Below are 19,040 nucleotides of genomic sequence, written 5' to 3'. Positions count from 1 at the left end.
GCCCTAGAACGCCTTACTTTTCTTCTCCGGAAGAGAATGCAATTTTAGATGATGTCTTTGATCGGGCCGCAAACGAACCCATAAAAACAAAGAATAACAAAAGTAATACGTTTTTATGTGCACAACGGTTATCAAGAAAACGAAGACAAGGTATCAATACTTTTGGGATATTCCAACAGACAAGTAGAATTCCAACATCTCTCCTAAATCCCTGTCAACCTGGCGGTCGAAACGGAAATAATTTCAAGTGTGCAAATCCTTTGGTGTAAGTTATTTATGCCCGCATTTTAGCAAACATTTAAGGACGCTTGATAATTTAAATTTATGTAATAATATCTTCTTCAGTCCTAGTAGACCCATACGTGACGTTAGTAAGCCTGTCAGTCCTGCTTTCGGTTGCCGACCAAATGATTTCTTGCGAGCTACTGGACAATGCGGTAGCAACCGTGTGCCAGCTAGCTGCGGACCTTCTTACAAATTCATCAAAGCTACAAACCAATGTAGACCAATTCGCTTTTGAATCAAATTCGCTTTGTAATTAAAGAATATAGTGGATAATCCTGAAATTCAACACAACTAATTTCGTAATTGATGCGAAAATACAAGTTTCTTAATATCGTACAGTTAGTAAAATCACTCAAGTTTTCTTTTGTTCAAGCTGACTTAATTTAACTAAGAAATTTTATAGTATACGTATACCAACATGATGAATAGGTGACTGCTGTTTGAGACGATTTCTGCGAAATGATATATGGAGAAGGTAAGCGGTGAACGTGATTAGGAGCACATTGTGTGTACGGACCGATGCAACTCACATTCAGACTATAAGCACAATATTTTCAAACCGATTTTTTTAACACTTAACTTCGGATTGGAGGAAAGAAAGGTCCAGAAATCCCCCACTAGGTGCCAGTGCAGTTTAACAACAACAACAGTTAAACAACAATGGCTGCCATTCCCTATATTGCTAACTGTGCTTAGTGGTCTTCTGTGCCGTTTGTCTTTCACGTTTCGATGCAGTGTTAACTGTTAAGGTGAATATTTTAAAATGTTTTAGCAGATTAAGTATTGCTAAACCCAATTAGTGGGTCATGCCGACTACTTCCGCGTATTTAAAGTTCACACAGTTTAAGTGAGTGCTAACTAAAAAACTAAGTGTTAACTCAACCCAAAAAAAAGTCGCAAGTCACCATGTAACTTGGAGAAAATATTACGTGAGTATCAAAGTTACTTGCCTTTAATTTTTATTTTTTTCAAGTAAGTGTAAACGAGCTAGAGCGGACATTGTTTTCATGTAAACGTTTCTTTTTCCTGGCGCTAGACGGCAAAGCCTTTGATCATTTTCCGCTCAGTTTAGTTTCGTTAACTTTGCACACCTCTCAAGAAATTTCTCGCTGCTACCACAAGGAAATTTTGGGTGATGGCTGACAGTTTCTGTTTCAGCAACAAAGCTCACTTGTTAGTTTTTAATAATAATGTGCTTTTTTTCTACTTCCGGTTTTCTCATTTCTGTCAGTAGTTAAGTAAATATTCATCTGACGCACAAAAGAACCACATATTCGTGATCCTCGTCAAATTTGTGGTAAAGTTCATGTTGTTTTTTTTACGTACGCGTACTTCCGGTTTCAAGAATTTTCCTGAACAATAGTTCAGGAAAATTCTCGATTTTGGCCAAATTTTGGATTTCGTTGAAATCACACCTAATCGACCCCAAATTTCATGGAGATCACGAATATTTGGTTTATTTGGTCGGCAGCTCAATGGTTAAGGCGCTATCGCTTACTTCCGGTATACTTCCGGAAAATTTGCATGAAAGTAGCAAGTGAACTTTGTTCTCTGTACAATTCTAAGGATTGAATGCTAGATTTTAGCTAACAAAAATGCTTTTTTCAAGTTTTGTGAGTATCTTAAGACTAGTCCTTCAAATACTGAGTTTTGAGACGTGTCAAAAATGTCAAATAGATGGCGTGTTCATTGTGTTATGGAATGGCAGTTTGCTGTCAAAAGTTAAGCTATCCTTTCTTTGACAATTACCAATGAATTCATAGGTAAATTCGAGTGATTTCGTCTCTAACTTGTCGGTGATGTGTTCTATTCCGTGTATATGTTGGATAACCTGAATGTTTCTCATCAACTTATAGGAGTTAACGTGAAAGGGTCGTGGCCGTAATACAGCCTACTGCCTACCGTCAACTATTATGTTCAAAATCATAGTATTCTACTGAATGTGCCATCGAAATTATACAGGTAACAACCAACACTAGCTTTATCCATTTCATGTATTGCTGAAACATGTATTCTTCTCGTCTTTTATTAGGAGTCATAATTATCTGCTGTTTGTATTGGACTTGCTAGATCACCAACCCCAGCATAGACCAATCTCTCATTTCTTTTTCTCGAGAGAAGATCTATGACTGATTGGTGTTTTCATGTGTAGGTTCACTTATCATGTCACTGAACTTTTTCCGTTGCAGTCTAATATGTATTTAAAGTATTGATCTCCACTTATGTCTATCTAATGTTTAAGAGACGCTTTTGAGTGTATACTGATAATTGTTTATTCTTTTAGATCATAGACGTCAAGCACATTGATGACAGAAATGATAAACAAGTTGATTTTTTTTTATTTTTTTATTTACAGGTTCTAAACTCTAAATTTAGTCATGTCCTTTCAATAAAGTCAACAAGGTCCCTTGTTTACTAACCTGTTGGCTGCTACCCTTGAATCTCCCTTTTTACTTTCTTAAGCGGGCCATCTTTATTTAAGGTATTGCTTATTCTGTCGCTACAATCTTGCTTGAATATTATTGCCATCCAAATAAATGTTCATTCTGCTTACAGGGTATTCCTTCGCTACTTGTCATGGACTTCATCCACTGGTGAAAACCGACGAGAGAATGCAGTAATCCAAGACTGATAAATTGTGTAGTTAGGTTCAATTACAAGTGCATATCTGGGCTCCCTTCTTTTCTGTGGCCCCGTTTCCCTAACTAACCACTAACCAACGCCCGCCGGTGGTCACTCACCCGCTGTGAAACCAGGAGGAGGGGAGGGCTCTGGTCGAACGGGGACTTGGAAGGCGCATGATCCGACGAAAACTTTTGGAGGGTCATGAGTCTAACCCGGAAGCCTAGTATGACTACATCTCCCCGGAAAAACTTGCCTCGTACTTCTCTCTTCTTCTCGGTCCAGATAAATATCTCTGGGGGCCGTAGACATGTCCTATAACAGCATGTGCGAGTTAAACAAAGCAACCCACTACCCAATGAAACAAAAAGCCATGGTTTATTATTTGCGCAAATCTCCGTCAGTCAAGTTACAAATTTTTCTAATTCAACAACTCACGTAAAATTTTGCATCTAGTCTTATTAGTGCAAATCGCGATTCCATCATGTGTTTGGTAGTTAAGAAAATGGTTGTTTAAAAAACAAACAATGGGGTGTTCTGTGTAGCCAAAAAAACTCACCATTGTATGTTTTTTAAACAACCATCTTCTTAACTACCAATCACATAGGATCGCTATTTGCACCAGTAGATTAGATGCAAAATTCGACAGAAGTTGTTGAGTTTGAAAAATTTGTAACTTGACTGACGCAGATTTCCGCAAAACTAAACCACCGCTTTTTGTCTCATTGCCGCGGCGGTGGTGGCGGGTTGCGTTTAACTCGTACAGAAGAAAAACGTCTTGAACCGGACGCTCTGTTTATTGAATTTTTTGAACATTTTAACAAGAAAATAAAAAAATTGGTTCATATAATATATTTATTTTTATTTATTACAGATATTACATGGTTAAGGTTTAACATTGGTTTATAGGGTTAAGGGTATAAATTTAAGGGTTAGTGGTGTATGTTTTCGGGGTTTGAAGGATTGGAAGGTATATGTTTGTGGGGTTTGGAGATTAATTGGTAGGGCAACATTTGTAGGGTTATAGATTAACTGATTTTTTATCCAAACTTGAAATATCCTCCCCCTCTCCAACATCCTCCACTTTCCTTTCCCAATCCCGAAAACATGTTTATTATTTGTTGACATAGACATCCCATATTTGTTTTTGTTGCTTCTTAACTTATTAACGGTAAACTGCAGTCACGATGACAATTTAACAAAATAATGATGCGATTTCGGTACCACGACACCAGCAGTCCAGCACCAAGGAACGGCTAATTGAATTTGATGCAGAAAGATCTATCACCAGCAGAGGCTGAAACAACGTACCACAGCGGACAGCAACAAGCCAACAACGCGAACAAACACGATAAACCTGTAACCATAATGAAATGAATTAATTTTCAGCATCAATGGAAATGCTGTCAATCAGTCAATGAAAAGATGAATAAATGTCACTTTATGTGGTTTTAGTTATACCAAATATTTGGAAAACAATATCTGATAGCTATTGTTCAAACAAAAACAAAATGTGTGATGTAGACTGCAACAACGAATATGTTATGTTAATCCTGCTTTAAAAAAAATTAGTTACTATCAAGTAATGAATTCTCATGCGACGATAGAAAAAATGACACAAGTACAGCTAAACATCTCTCATTGTCAGTTAGCGAGCTTTTTGTTACCGCCAGACAATAAGAAGGTTGATTGAAATAATTACTTCAGTTGTTCATGTTTCTTCATTTGACGAAACACACAGCAGTACAGGTAGCAAGAGGAACACCTGGCTGCATTAAATCCATGTGTACATTGGCAGCAACGACGAAGCTCAGACTTTCCCAGACTGTTAATCACAAAAAAAAACTCAATTACTATCAAGGACACAAGCATCTCAAATGACAAAAACAAAAATGACAGAAGTTAAAGTTAACTACGCAATCCTTCAGAAAAAACGTTGCAAAGGAACCTACAGCTAGCAAGCTTTTCCAAGGTAGACAACTAAAGTTCTACGACAGGCAAGTTAAGACATAGTCAGTAGTCACCAACTAACTAAGTCTCACAGTTAGAAAGTTGAACATATTTACCTGATTTGTTCTGAAGTGATTCTTACAAACAGCCGGTACAGGAAAAAGAGACGACATCTTGGCAAAATGTACAGATGCTCAGGTTCTGCTCAGGCCACATGATCAGCTGGAATTTCCAAGTAGAAATTATAGGCTAGGTTACCACACAAATTACTAAATTCACACACAAATAATTAGGATTCAGTAACATCTAACAATCAAAACGGGAAATACCATTTTTATGAAGAAAATTTGAGGAAGGAAAATACGCCGTACGGATACGGATAACGATACGCTTTCAATCAGTGCTCGAAAAAAAAATGGCGGCTAGCTTGCGTAACGAAGACTTATTGTTCCATATCAGTAGTTGTAAATGTGAATCATAGATGGCGACGAATTTTGTATTTTAGTCTGCTAAAGAAGAAGAGCTCTTTTTATCGATTGCTCAATCGTAGCCTCGTAGGATCCTCCCGTCCTTCAACAATGTGGTTAAAACAAAGCAGGCAATGTTCTAAATGTTTGAAATAGCCCAGGACTATCCTGAAGAGGGTTCAACAACATAAAACATCATATATATCAAGTAAAGAGGAAACATTTTCATCTCTTTCCAAATCCATATCTAATGAAATCTTATTGACTTTTGCAGATATGACAACACTTAAGATGAAGAATTTAGCCCTAACTGTTGATGTGGAGTTGGTGCTAATTTGCTGCCATTCCCTTTCGTGATGTTTTCAATGTCAAGTAATGCACATTAATAGCTGGACGCTGACAAATTGTCACTCGCACCTGAGGTAATTTTGCAGTTAACTGTTGTGATGAGCATTTAACTCATTGAATTGTTTTTTTTTCATATATTTCTTAGAACAGGCTGGTGAATTCTGAGCTTCTTTGTGTCAGTCCAATGTGCTATGTGCAGATGGGTTTGTTGCAGCCAGCCGGTGATAGGTGCTTTTCTTGCTACCTGTACCAGCTGTATGTTTCTTATCGTAAAAAACACTGAACAGAATGAACTGAACTTCAGAAGAATGAAGGTAATTATGTTGAACAGCTTTCTAACTTGAATGCTACCGATATTATTAGTTGATGACTAGTTCTTTGCTGATGCTTGCTTTTTATGATGGTAATATAAATTCTGTTCTTCATTCTGTTAAGTGTTTTTGTATGACACACTTCAGAACAATGAAGTTAACTATGTTGATCAGCTTTCTAATTTAAATGCTACCAATATTGTTAGTTGATGACTTGTTCTTTGCTCATCTGTTGTAGAATTTTCAGTCTAGTTTACAAAGGAAAAACTTGCCAACTGTAATTCCTTTGAAAGTAATTCTGAAGAATTGTATAAACTTATCTTCTGTAACTATGCTGTCACATACTGTTTTCTGTTGGTATTTTTTTTCTTAATAGGATTAACAGCCTGGTGAAGTATGAGCTTCTTTGTTGCTGCCCAATGTTCACATGGATTTGACATAAAGCGGCAGGTAAAGGTTTTTCGCTTGCTTCCTGTACTGTTGTGTGCTCAGTCCCTTGAAGAAACACTTAAGAACTATTGAAGTAATTATTTTAATAAATTTTTTAATTGTATTTCTCATTAAAGCTAGTCAACTGTAGATTATTTTGTAAAAGTTCTAAGAATAGTTCTGAGAGGATGTGTAGTTATAAGCTATATACTTGTCATTTTTGTGAGAATCACATCAGAATTAATTCCTCAATAGTAATTAGTTTTTACAAGCAGGATTAACAGCTAGTTGAAATCTTGTCTTCACCTTCTTCTCCGTTCCAGTCTAATTCACACATGGATTTTTTCAGTCAGAATTTTGAATTTGACATGTACAATTTTCTTAATGGTAAGCTAATGATTTGTGTTAACTCTAGTGAATAACATAAAGTGACATTTATTCATCTTTTCATTGACAGCATTTCCATTGATGCTGAAAATTAATTCATTTCATTATGGTTACAGGTTTATCGTGTTTGTTCGCGTTGTTGCTGTCCGCTGTGGTACGTTGTTTCAGCCTCTGCTGGTGATAGATCTTTCTGCATCAAATTCAATTAGCCGTTCCTTGGTGCTGGACTGCTGGTGTCGTGGTACCGAAATCGCATCATTATTTTGTTAAATTGTCATCGTGACTGCAGTTTACCGTTAATAAGTTAAGAAGCAACAAAAACAAATATGGGATGTCTATGTCAACAAATAATAAACATGTTTTCGGGATTGGGAAAGGAAAGTGGAGGATGTTGGAGAGGGGGAGGATATTTCAAGTTTGGATAAAAAATCAGTTAATCTATAACCCTACAAATGTTGCCCTACCAATTAATCTCCAAACCCCACAAACATATACCTTCCAATCCTTCAAACCCCGAAAACATACACCACTAACCCTTAAATTTATACCCTTAACCCTATAAACCAATGTTAAACCTTAACCATGTAATATCTGTAATAAATAAAAATAAATATATTATATGAACCAATTTTTTTATTTTCTTGTTAAAATGTTCAAAAAATTCAATAAACAGAGCGTCCGGTTCAAGACGTTTTTCTTCTGTACGAGTTAAACGCAACCCGCCACCACCGCTGCGGCAATGAGACAAAAAGCGGTGGTTTAGTTTTGCGGAAATCTGCGTCAGTCAAGTTACAAATTTTTCAAACTCAACAACTTCTGTCGAATTTTGCATCTAATCTACTGGTGCAAATAGCGATCCTATGTGATTGGTAGTTAAGAAGATGGTTGTTTAAAAAACATACAATGGTGAGTTTTTTTGGCTACACAGAACACCCCATTGTTTGTTTTTTAAACAACCATTTTCTTAACTACCAAACACATGATGGAATCGCGATTTGCACTAATAAGACTAGATGCAAAATTTTACGTGAGTTGTTGAATTAGAAAAATTTGTAACTTGACTGACGGAGATTTGCGCAAATAATAAACCATGGCTTTTTGTTTCATTGGGTAGTGGGTTGCTTTGTTTAACTCGCACATGCTGTTATAGGACATGTCTACGGCCCCCAGAGATATTTATCTGGACCGAGAAGAAGAGAGAAGTACGAGGCAAGTTTTTCCGGGGAGATGTAGTCATACTAGGCTTCCGGGTTAGACTCATGACCCTCCAAAAGTTTTCGTCGGATCATGCGCCTTCCAAGTCCCCGTTCGACCAGAGCCCTCCCCTCCTCCTGGTTTCACAGCGGGTGAGTGACCACCGGCGGGCGTTGGTTAGTGGTTAGTTAGGGAAACGGGGCCACAGAAAAGAAGGGAGCCCAGATATGCACTTGTAATTGAACCTAACTACACAATTTATCAGTCTTGGATTACTGCATTCTCTCGTCGGTTTTCACCAGTGGATGAAGTCCATGACAAGTAGCGAAGGAATACCCTGTAAGCAGAATGAACATTTATTTGGATGGCAATAATATTCAAGCAAGATTGTAGCGACAGAATAAGCAATACCTTAAATAAAGATGGCCCGCTTAAGAAAGTAAAAAGGGAGATTCAAGGGTAGCAGCCAACAGGTTAGTAAACAAGGGACCTTGTTGACTTTATTGAAAGGACATGACTAAATTTAGAGTTTAGAACCTGTAAATAAAAAAATAAAAAAAAATCAACTTGTTTATCATTTCTGTCATCAATGTGCTTGACGTCTATGATCTAAAAGAATAAACAATTATCAGTATACACTCAAAAGCGTCTCTTAAACATTAGATAGACATAAGTGGAGATCAATACTTTAAATACATATTAGACTGCAACGGAAAAAGTTCAGTGACATGATAAGTGAACCTACACATGAAAACACCAATCAGTCATAGATCTTCTCTCGAGAAAAAGAAATGAGAGATTGGTCTATGCTGGGGTTGGTGATCTAGCAAGTCCAATACAAACAGCAGATAATTATGACTCCTAATAAAAGACGAGAAGAATACATGTTTCAGCAATACATGAAATGGATAAAGCTAGTGTTGGTTGTTACCTGTATAATTTCGATGGCACATTCAGTAGAATACTATGATTTTGAACATAATAGTTGACGGTAGGCAGTAGGCTGTATTACGGCCACGACCCTTTCACGTTAACTCCTATAAGTTGATGAGAAACATTCAGGTTATCCAACATATACACGGAATAGAACACATCACCGACAAGTTAGAGACGAAATCACTCGAATTTACCTATGAATTCATTGGTAATTGTCAAAGAAAGGATAGCTTAACTTTTGACAGCAAACTGCCATTCCATAACACAATGAACACGCCATCTATTTGACATTTTTGACACGTCTCAAAACTCAGTATTTGAAGGACTAGTCTTAAGATACTCACAAAACTTGAAAAAAGCATTTTTGTTAGCTAAAATCTAGCATTCAATCCTTAGAATTGTACAGAGAACAAAGTTCACTTGCTACTTTCATGCAAATTTTCCGGAAGTATACCGGAAGTAAGCGATAGCGCCTTAACCATTGAGCTGCCGACCAAATAAACCAAATATTCGTGATCTCCATGAAATTTGGGGTCGATTAGGTGTGATTTCAACGAAATCCAAAATTTGGCCAAAATCGAGAATTTTCCTGAACTATTGTTCAGGAAAATTCTTGAAACCGGAAGTACGCGTACGTAAAAAAAACAACATGAACTTTACCACAAATTTGACGAGGATCACGAATATGTGGTTCTTTTGTGCGTCAGATGAATATTTACTTAACTACTGACAGAAATGAGAAAACCGGAAGTAGAAAAAAAGCACATTATTATTAAAAACTAACAAGTGAGCTTTGTTGCTGAAACAGAAACTGTCAGCCATCACCCAAAATTTCCTTGTGGTAGCAGCGAGAAATTTCTTGAGAGGTGTGCAAAGTTAACGAAACTAAACTGAGCGGAAAATGATCAAAGGCTTTGCCGTCTAGCGCCAGGAAAAAGAAACGTTTACATGAAAACAATGTCCGCTCTAGCTCGTTTACACTTACTTGAAAAAAATAAAAATTAAAGGCAAGTAACTTTGATACTCACGTAATATTTTCTCCAAGTTACATGGTGACTTGCGACTTTTTTTTGGGTTGAGTTAACACTTAGTTTTTTAGTTAGCACTCACTTAAACTGTGTGAACTTTAAATACGCGGAAGTAGTCGGCATGACCCACTAATTGGGTTTAGCAATACTTAATCTGCTAAAACATTTTAAAATATTCACCTTAACAGTTAACACTGCATCGAAACGTGAAAGACAAACGGCACAGAAGACCACTAAGCACAGTTAGCAATATAGGGAATGGCAGCCATTGTTGTTTAACTGTTGTTGTTGTTAAACTGCACTGGCACCTAGTGGGGGATTTCTGGACCTTTCTTTCCTCCAATCCGAAGTTAAGTGTTAAAAAAATCGGTTTGAAAATATTGTGCTTATAGTCTGAATGTGAGTTGCATCGGTCCGTACACACAATGTGCTCCTAATCACGTTCACCGCTTACCTTCTCCATATATCATTTCGCAGAAATCGTCTCAAACAGCAGTCACCTATTCATCATGTTGGTATACGTATACTATAAAATTTCTTAGTTAAATTAAGTCAGCTTGAACAAAAGAAAACTTGAGTGATTTTACTAACTGTACGATATTAAGAAACTTGTATTTTCGCATCAATTACGAAATTAGTTGTGTTGAATTTCAGGATTATCCACTATATTCTTTAATTACAAAGCGAATTTGATTCAAAAGCGAATTGGTCTACATTGGTTTGTAGCTTTGATGAATTTGTAAGAAGGTCCGCAGCTAGCTGGCACACGGTTGCTACCGCATTGTCCAGTAGCTCGCAAGAAATCATTTGGTCGGCAACCGAAAGCAGGACTGACAGGCTTACTAACGTCACGTATGGGTCTACTAGGACTGAAGAAGATATTATTACATAAATTTAAATTATCAAGCGTCCTTAAATGTTTGCTAAAATGCGGGCATAAATAACTTACACCAAAGGATTTGCACACTTGAAATTATTTCCGTTTCGACCGCCAGGTTGACAGGGATTTAGGAGAGATGTTGGAATTCTACTTGTCTGTTGGAATATCCCAAAAGTATTGATACCTTGTCTTCGTTTTCTTGATAACCGTTGTGCACATAAAAACGTATTACTTTTGTTATTCTTTGTTTTTATGGGTTCGTTTGCGGCCCGATCAAAGACATCATCTAAAATTGCATTCTCTTCCGGAGAAGAAAAGTAAGGCGTTCTAGGGCATGTCAACACACTCTCCCTGACAGTGAAAGATGTTGTAACCAAAAAGTTCAGAAGGTGAGCAAGGTCCACGAGTGCCTAACCCATAGCAGTATCCATATTCATCGCCGTTGTCATCGTTACTTATTCTTGATTGTTTAACTGGGACCAATTGCAGGAGGCAGTCCTGATATCTATCAACAAGTTGACAAGTGTTGGGGAAACACTCTAATTTACCAGATGAACTAACGGATACAACCTGATTGGTTGGACACGGCCCTTAAAAAAAATGATAAAAGAAAATTAATTAACAAATAATTTGGGAAAATTGGCGTTTACTGCACCTTGAGTAAATAAAGGAACGCAATCGTCTTCTTCCGATGGGAATGGATATTGCCCAATAGGACAATCACAAATTGGATCTCCGTAAGCCGAGTAATAAAGACGCCTACCTCCGCGACACTCTTTAGTATCGTAAACATCGTGACAAAGACCATCTCGACCGACGAACACTTTTTCTCTGCCACAAAGGCGAGGAGTGCATATTCCCTAAAAGTTTCACAAAAATCACGTTTGATAAAATACAAACAAACTATTAATTCTAAAAAGAATTAAAATCCCACCTCGTAAGTATACGGGTCGACCGTAATCCAAAATAACACATTCTCACAAGGTCCTTTCTTCAGAAGTGAATAACGGTATCCATCGCCCTTAAATCGGACAGAATAGTCTCCACAGCCATCATCAGGATAAGAAGAATTAGACGCTTTTCCATTTTGTGGAACTTTTGCACCACTAAGCGGAGGATAATTCTCACACGAATTGTCGGCCGTACTGGAGACATCACTAGAATAGGTTGGCGCGTTGTTTGCCAATACCAGTGGGACAGCAGCTGCAAATATTATGGCTGAAGCAAACATTTCCTTAAATGCTTCGTGTTCTTATAACAAGAACGGGTTTGTCCGGGGCTTTCCCTAGACTCTTTGTTATGGCGAAACAAACTCTGTCTTTGTTTAATTAACTGCAATCTTTCTATGAAAAAATAAATAAATAAATAAAAATAAATAAATAAAATACATTTCATTGCGTCGAAATAATTTAGCCTTAGAAATATTATAACTTAAACTGTTTTTTTTTTTTTTAATTAGAATAATTTGTAATACCGTGCTTGATGAGTGAAGAGCAAGCTAATTCGGTTTTTATTGGAGATAACGTAGAGTCGTAGATAATGCACCTGGCTTATTCGTTATCACAAAAGATAAAGACAGTTTTATTAGCTTAGAAAATAGAAATTTGTACAAATTCAATTACCTAGAATACAGTCACTAAACATTTTCCAACAATATGATTCACTTTTTCTTTGTTTGATGTTTTGGATTTGGATGTGAATAATTCAGCTTGATCTGTCCAGCATTATTCTTCCACCAACATTGCAGCTGAAAACTCATGTAACTTTTTAGATATGTTCTTCTCCATTGGGATGTTCTTTTTAGAGAGTCAACAATTGGAAAATAGGACAGGACAAGACTCCTTCACCATACTTGTTGGGGTAAGGTCCAGACTCAACAATATTCTTCTGTGTTGTATCTTTAAGTAAGAGACGTCACCATCCGTCTTCTGTTTTCTTTTTTTTATCTCCGACAATTTTGACATTCTTCAATTGACAGGTCTTCCAGCCCTTACCTATGTGGTAAAATATTAATATTTAATTAAAAAACCAGACTCTAATGTATTGTTATGTGGTCTATGATTAAAGAAATACAATTAATAAGCTCTAATTAAATTTTGAATGTGATGGCTGGCTCATCTTCTTCTTGGTTTACCTCAACTATACAAACAACTAATTTTAGCTCACCTAACCAATGTGATTACTGATACTTACGCTAAAGTAGTTTTGGACTTTGTAAAGACAGGTCTGTGTCAAAAATTCCCTTTCCCTGCATAATGTGTGCATAATCTGTTAATTAATAAATGAAAATTTAGTAAACTAACCAACATCCAACAGAAAAACTTGCTGTTTTCTCAACATTTTGTTAATGCACTTTGTACCCAAACCAACAGAATTTAATCTTAAAAAATTAATTTACTCTTTGTCTATGTCCGTTTTTTTATATTCTTTCCATTTCACATCGTCTTAACAACAAATATTTCATGGAATAGTCATAAAGAAATCAACTCAAGTTTCTTTTCTTCGGTCATAACCATTTCAACCAACCAACAAGTTCAATAAAGCACGCCACGCGGAAATAAGTCAATAAGGCAGACGACAACAAGCAATCATGATTCGATAGAGCAGTTCAAAATTCCACTACTAGGTGGCCAATAAAGAATAATTATGGCGGCTTTTTCAAAATGGTGCTAATTTGTAATGACAAATAAAAATACATCAATTTGGGTTGTGAGGTTCCCGTAGGAAATATATACTTATGACGTAAAATATAAGAAATAAAAAGATATAAACTATACATATTTGAATCCCACGACGGTGAAATGGTGAAACCCCACGACGCAATTTTAAATCTAATCACTAGAATACGGAACGCCAAATGACCCCCTAAAATAATAGCACTCGACTAGTGCTATTTATTTTAGAAATCCCTTGAATAATATACAACTGGGTGGCGCCATCTAGTGGTTTTTTTCCGGTTGTTACGGGAAACGGCATGAATGTAATGTGCGTTGCAACGATTTTAATTGGCTGTTCTCAATAATCTCGTGGTGGTACTGAAGTCCGTTCTCACCGCAGAATAATTCAGCAAAAAGAATCAAATAAAATAAAAAGGATGGCAACCTGTCTGCGTATATTGATTACCCGGTCGTCAACGACGAATGAGGTAGGCAGATTCGTTCAAAAAGACTCGCATGATAGCCGCACTCTTCTTCCTCTTTTGAAACTCTCCGTCTTCTCTGTGATGGCCTTGCGATGAAAGTATCAACGAATTCAATCAAACAGCGTGAAAGGACTGTTTATCACCGTTTTCTCATCTCGGACGTGAGAGTGATAGAGCAACATGACGAACATCCATTAGACAAAGTTTCTTTACAATGTCATCCTTTTCCTCCTCGTTCATTATCGTGTAGCGTTAAATATGGAGGAGGTGGTGGTGGGGGTTGAATCGAATGGGAATGGGGGAAAAATAGTCTTCCGTTTGAACCGAGAAAAAGATCCTTAAACAGATTCCGGCCAGCGTATATAATTTCGGTCAAATGCTATGGCTGGGGGAAGAACAAATTCCGGAACTGCCGTGTCATCGTTTCAACATAACATATTACGCACCGTCCAAGAGGGGAAGAAAAATATTTCACGGTCTCGACATTTCCAAGTTTTCCTGTCGTTGTTGATTTTTTAATGTTTATTATTTAGTTAATGTCTCTTATTTTGGCATATGAACGGATGTCACTCGTTTTCCCATGCAGACCGCACACACAACAATACAGTCACGAAAAAATTTATACGGCCAAAAAGTGACACACACGATTAAATAGAAAACGCGAGCAGATTTTCATTCACCTTGGAGAGAAAGCCGTTAGCTCATATTGAATTGAATTCTACTGTTAAAAAAAGGAATAGGAAATTACGGAGCCAAAGAAAAACTTTCCCAGGCCGGCCGACAACAATTACATATACACATCAGGGTCGCAAAGAAGAAGATGCGGCCGCCGCCGCCGCCGCCGTTCCGTGCCTCGTTGATCTTGATATTCAAAATATTACTGTGCATTACTATATGTATACTATCTACGTGATGCTACTGGTCGATGACGTCCAAAAAAGAAAGCGTTACGGTACATCTTCCATTTCTGATTCTTAACGCTTGACTGGATTCAATTCGACTCACGTCAAACCTTTTCAGACATATCCCCCGACTGGAATAAAATAAGAAATATAGAAGTCTCAAGGGTGCCTTCAAAAAAAGAGATAGTCTCTCAACTGAATGGGCGACGCGTTCTCACTCGGTTACTGTTTCCTTCAGCAGCACGTCGCTTTTGCCATCAGCCAAGAACTTTTTTTTTATGGTCATTTCAAAAGAACGGTCATCTCGGCTATACTCTTTTGGTATGGTTGCATAGTAATTCGAGTAGTAGTTCAACTTTGTATAATATTTAAGATTTTTGACTTTTAAAAGAAATGAATCCATTCATTCTCCGTGCTTTCGGTGATACTTGCATACGAATGTGAATGGTCTTTACTAATTAGTCTACTACTTGTTGATTGAAATCCCTATACACACAAGAATGTTGATAGAGTCTGGACCAGATGAATTCGTCATCAGAGATAATCTGCGTTATGTCCTGTGTGGGCCGTGGGCGTTTGAAACAACAACAGGGACATAAAATTCTGTCACGCGCGCCACAAATGCTCCGAGCTTTAGTTCTATGCGCGGCGCGGTACTATACCGTCGATAAAATAAGAATAAGCTTTTCAAGGCATGTGTTATATAATAAGAATAAGCCCGCAAAACCCGATCATGTTTTCTTTTTTTTTTTCGAATAAAAGGCAAACAGTTGTACGGCATTTTTATTAAAGTGAAACGCGGCTGTCCGTCACTCCATCGTTTGCAGGTATAAAATGTAGGCTACTACTATGCAATCCCGGAGAAGATGCGATAAATTTTTTTTGCGACTCTCTATTAAAATATAATTTATACACGATTTTCTCTTTTGTCTTTTATCCATCCAAAAAAACCGACACGTCGCACGGTAAAATCATGGCCAGGCAAGAGGAACATGACTTTTGAATTGATTCGAATTCAGTGAGCCCCGAAAATTTGTTGAGTGGATAAAAAAAAAAAAATAAATAAATAAGAAGCGTTAAAGCTACGGGTATAGAAATTATGTTGAATGAGTCGTGCCTTTTTTCCTTCCCCCTTTTTCTGTTTACTACACACGTTCGACATGGTAACTGACTCGCTATTCACGGCAGCGGAACTCGGAGCCAAATTGTGAACGAAGTCGTGAAATACTCGAAATAAACTACCGCGGCGTATGAATGGAGGAGACGGAGGACGGCATCGATCCAAACGGAAGTACAGCTGTATCGATATGGATATCAGCAATATTGACGCAAAAAAGAAAAAGCCAAGCCAAGAAAAATGTTGTTTTTGGTATTTCTTTTGTAAATATAGCCTGGAATTCGTTTGTGCTATTTAGAAAATTTTGTATCGTAGTTTCGCCTATAATGATATCGGTTCGGTATCACACACGCTGTTATCGCATTTACTTACATAATTTAAAGACGTTTTTTTTTAAGCAAAACGTCAAGAGTCCTTTGAAGCGAAGAGGAAAAAATTCGATTAAATTGGATCTGATTAAGAGGACGATCGATCGATATCGTTTATTATCCGGAATGTTTATAGTTTGATTCGATATATCTCAAAAGCAGTTTCACGTTAGAAATAGCTGTTGGTATAAAATGCCATTCATGTTGTTTTCTCGAGTGAAACACGCATTTTTTAGGGTATTATCAAAACATTGGGGGTCACACTTCATCGCAGGAAAACGATATCGCATTATGCCAAAAAATCAGATTCCCGAACAGGAGAAAGAGAACGTCTTGGTGGCGGGGAGTGAACCGCACACAGACATATAAGACAGATAGACTCAATAAGTATGCAGATTATTTAACATATGCCACATAGACATTTATGAAATGGGCAAAAAAAAATTAATCGCGTATATAAATACATTTGATAACGAAATACAAACGTTTGTTATTCATTTGAATGTACTACTTATATCAAAACGGGATTATAATAAAAGCAGCTAGGGGAAAAAAGTAGCGAAATTGTATTTGCCATTTTCGTCTAGAATAGAAGAATCTGCCGTATAGCTCGCACAGAGGACGAACTTTATTTGCTTGAAACGCAATCGTTAATGAGACGCAACGAAACGAGAAGGACATTGCACTTGGCTGCCACCAGCGCGACACCCATTCAGGTGATACGCATAGAGTCGCGGTAAATAGAGGACTGTCTTTATGGGCGACATTGTGTTGTGTATATATATGGCTAAGATGGTGTGTACGAAAAAGAAAAAAAAAATAGCAATTGCCGATTTCGCTCGCCTGGTGAGATCGCGTTTCGCCTCAACGATCGGAAAAAGAAAATAATAAAAGAATCCCAGATACTAAAAACAGATGCCGAATTGTTGCTGCTGCTGCTGGTGGTCGGTGTATTATTGTGAGACTAGACCTATTTTGTCCGCCTCTCTCTCTCTCTTTCCTCTTATGTAATATGGAAGGCCGGAAAAAAAAATAAACTTATTGTTTTTCAACAATCCATGAAACTGATGGGATAGTCTTTGGGTGGTCGAGACCAGACAAAAAAAAAGAAGATTAGCCATCAAAATCATCATATCGTTTGATTTTCGGAATATGTGTTGTGTACACAGAAACCGTTGCGGGGGTTTATCGACCGCAAGATGAGTCAACTCTATCTAGTTAATAAATTGCGGGGATTTCGGTACTATCCTATATTTTCTGTTTGTGGATGGACGAGAATAGAAAGGGCCGTGTGCATGAAAAGTATGTTGATGAGTTGGATAAATATAACCAAAGTAGCGAGATAGACATAGGCCGAAGAAGGGAAATAGACGTAGAGCCTACTGCCTACTACACCAATAAATATGTATTCTCGACGATGATGTCGACAAGGAGATGAACCAACGTGATCTCGGAATAGTTTGATGTATACCGGCGTGACCGCAACGTGCCGGGTCCCTTATACTTATTTCCGAGTGTATGATTCAATCGTCCTTGGGTGGTCAAACTCATCAGCCGTCGATGTGCCGTTGAACAACAGTCAACCGCACGAGTCGATTGTACTCGAATGTCACCGTAGCGTGTCGGTGGTGCCGGGCTTCGTTTCTTGGTCGTTTCATTTGTGCTGCGCCGAGTTCCAAAAGAAAAACCACGGCGGGATTGCGACGAGACGAGAGCATATAGTGCTGCTCTCGGAAAGGTATTTAGACTATTATATAAGGGGGCTGTATATTGTATGTGGCTTCATCGATTGAGCGAAACGTTTCCTCAATCACACTCACGGTTCACAAATCTCAATAAAATGATGTCCTTTATAACCATCCACCCCTGGGTTCTTTTTCTCTCTTTCTATCTCCTTTCGCAGTTTCATGCACCGGAGATTGTCGTGTCCCAAGAATCTTACAGTCGTTTATTTTGACCAGCTTTTTTTAAGGAAATGAATTTCATTGATATCCGCTGGGTATTAGAATGATATGGTCTAATATAATGTACTTGCGGTGATAAACTATATCCCGAGCTTATATAACATATGGCGGAACGCTTTATAATACCAAGTTTTGACTTGTGGCTGTTCTGTGACATCGAAGATTTAGATCTTTCAAAAAAGAAAAAGGAGCAAACAAGTAGACCGGAAAACCAAGTCAAAATTATTTAAAAGAAAACAAAAACAGAACATGTAATATTCAGTCAAGGGATAAACCTTAATTGGGGAGAGAAAAAAGGGAACACTATCATCGAATTAAAGGCACCGAAAAAAAAACCCCGTACAGATCCTGCGAACCGACTGGGAAAATACGCTTCCGACCATTCAATTTCACCCTACAACACACAATAAGTAATCACCATAATGTACATCCCAAATGGGGCGAATATACTACGTACATCAACCCGTAACTCTGCCAGACTCTACTGTAGTTAGACACTCACGCTGCCCTATTCAAGATATCGTAAAATAGCCCTTTAAATGCAATCCCAAATTAGACGACGGCATCAGGCCGGGCATATCACGTCGACGTCGTCTTCATCGCTTCTGTCCGCCGCATATACTGTAAATTGCCTACCTGACTTCGAATGTCACGCAAATGGCGCGTCCTGGCAAAGTCTCAAGACTAAACGGTGTTTTTTTTTTTTGGTT

At 37.7% G+C, this 19,040-nt stretch overlaps 1 protein-coding gene and 6 long non-coding RNA genes across 18 annotated transcripts; 3 read left to right on the top strand and 4 right to left on the bottom strand.

Moving 5' to 3' along the window:
- Window positions 1-7: 7 nt before the first annotated feature.
- Window positions 8-621, top strand: LOC124327385. Its single transcript, XR_006916066.1, has 2 exons — window positions 8-265; window positions 346-621. It is a non-coding gene; the product is annotated as an uncharacterized LOC124327385 (long non-coding RNA).
- Window positions 622-930: 309 nt separating this feature from the next.
- LOC124327390 lies at window positions 931-2,957 on the top strand. Of its 4 annotated transcripts, none has more exons than XR_006916072.1 (5): window positions 931-1,214; window positions 2,142-2,247; window positions 2,318-2,433; window positions 2,642-2,767; window positions 2,842-2,957. It is a non-coding gene; the product is annotated as an uncharacterized LOC124327390 (long non-coding RNA). The 4 variants fall into 4 exon arrangements; XR_006916075.1 differs by lacking the exon at window positions 931-1,214 and adding an exon at window positions 1,345-1,417; XR_006916074.1 differs by lacking the exon at window positions 931-1,214 and adding an exon at window positions 1,370-1,458.
- Window positions 2,958-3,744: 787 nt separating this feature from the next.
- On the bottom strand, window positions 3,745-5,280 carry LOC124327367. 4 transcript variants are annotated; one of them, XR_006916031.1, is made up of 5 exons: window positions 5,187-5,279; window positions 4,974-5,126; window positions 4,610-4,732; window positions 4,369-4,463; window positions 3,745-4,264 (listed from the first exon to the last, which is right to left on the bottom strand). It is a non-coding gene; the product is annotated as an uncharacterized LOC124327367 (long non-coding RNA). The 4 variants fall into 4 exon arrangements; XR_006916032.1 differs by having other exon boundaries at window positions 4,369-4,460; XR_006916030.1 differs by lacking the exon at window positions 4,369-4,463 and having other exon boundaries at window positions 4,974-5,079; window positions 5,187-5,280.
- Window positions 5,281-5,440: 160 nt separating this feature from the next.
- Window positions 5,441-7,427, top strand: LOC124327393. 3 transcript variants are annotated; one of them, XR_006916081.1, is made up of 6 exons: window positions 5,441-5,532; window positions 5,599-5,746; window positions 5,818-5,986; window positions 6,360-6,433; window positions 6,688-6,799; window positions 6,916-7,427. It is a non-coding gene; the product is annotated as an uncharacterized LOC124327393 (long non-coding RNA). The 3 variants fall into 3 exon arrangements; XR_006916080.1 differs by having other exon boundaries at window positions 5,818-6,275; XR_006916082.1 differs by lacking the exon at window positions 6,688-6,799 and having other exon boundaries at window positions 5,818-6,275.
- A 787-nt stretch (window positions 7,428-8,214) lies between these two features.
- LOC124327391 lies at window positions 8,215-10,243 on the bottom strand. 4 transcript variants are annotated; one of them, XR_006916076.1, is made up of 5 exons: window positions 9,958-10,243; window positions 8,925-9,030; window positions 8,739-8,854; window positions 8,405-8,530; window positions 8,215-8,330 (listed from the first exon to the last, which is right to left on the bottom strand). It is a non-coding gene; the product is annotated as an uncharacterized LOC124327391 (long non-coding RNA). The 4 variants fall into 4 exon arrangements; XR_006916079.1 differs by lacking the exon at window positions 9,958-10,243 and adding an exon at window positions 9,755-9,823; XR_006916078.1 differs by lacking the exon at window positions 9,958-10,243 and adding an exon at window positions 9,714-9,797.
- A 307-nt stretch (window positions 10,244-10,550) lies between these two features.
- On the bottom strand, window positions 10,551-11,164 carry LOC124327386. Its single transcript, XR_006916067.1, has 2 exons — window positions 10,907-11,164; window positions 10,551-10,826 (listed from the first exon to the last, which is right to left on the bottom strand). It is a non-coding gene; the product is annotated as an uncharacterized LOC124327386 (long non-coding RNA).
- Window positions 11,165-13,458, bottom strand: LOC124326899. Its single transcript, XM_046785617.1, has 7 exons — window positions 13,141-13,458; window positions 13,031-13,085; window positions 12,460-12,831; window positions 12,312-12,382; window positions 11,772-12,176; window positions 11,493-11,697; window positions 11,165-11,427 (listed from the first exon to the last, which is right to left on the bottom strand). Exons 5-7 carry the CDS (start codon window positions 12,066-12,068, stop codon window positions 11,165-11,167), a joined length of 765 nt encoding a protein of 254 aa, XP_046641573.1. The 5' UTR covers window positions 12,069-12,176; window positions 12,312-12,382; window positions 12,460-12,831; window positions 13,031-13,085; window positions 13,141-13,458.
- Between the last annotated feature and the right edge of the window lie 5,582 nt (window positions 13,459-19,040).

Source organism: Daphnia pulicaria, chromosome 2 (assembly GCF_021234035.1).
Source record: "Daphnia pulicaria isolate SC F1-1A chromosome 2, SC_F0-13Bv2, whole genome shotgun sequence".
NCBI lineage: Eukaryota > Metazoa > Arthropoda > Branchiopoda > Diplostraca > Daphniidae > Daphnia > Daphnia pulicaria.
Note: the sequence above shows the minus strand (reverse complement) of the source record. Positions and strands in the feature narration are given on the sequence as shown.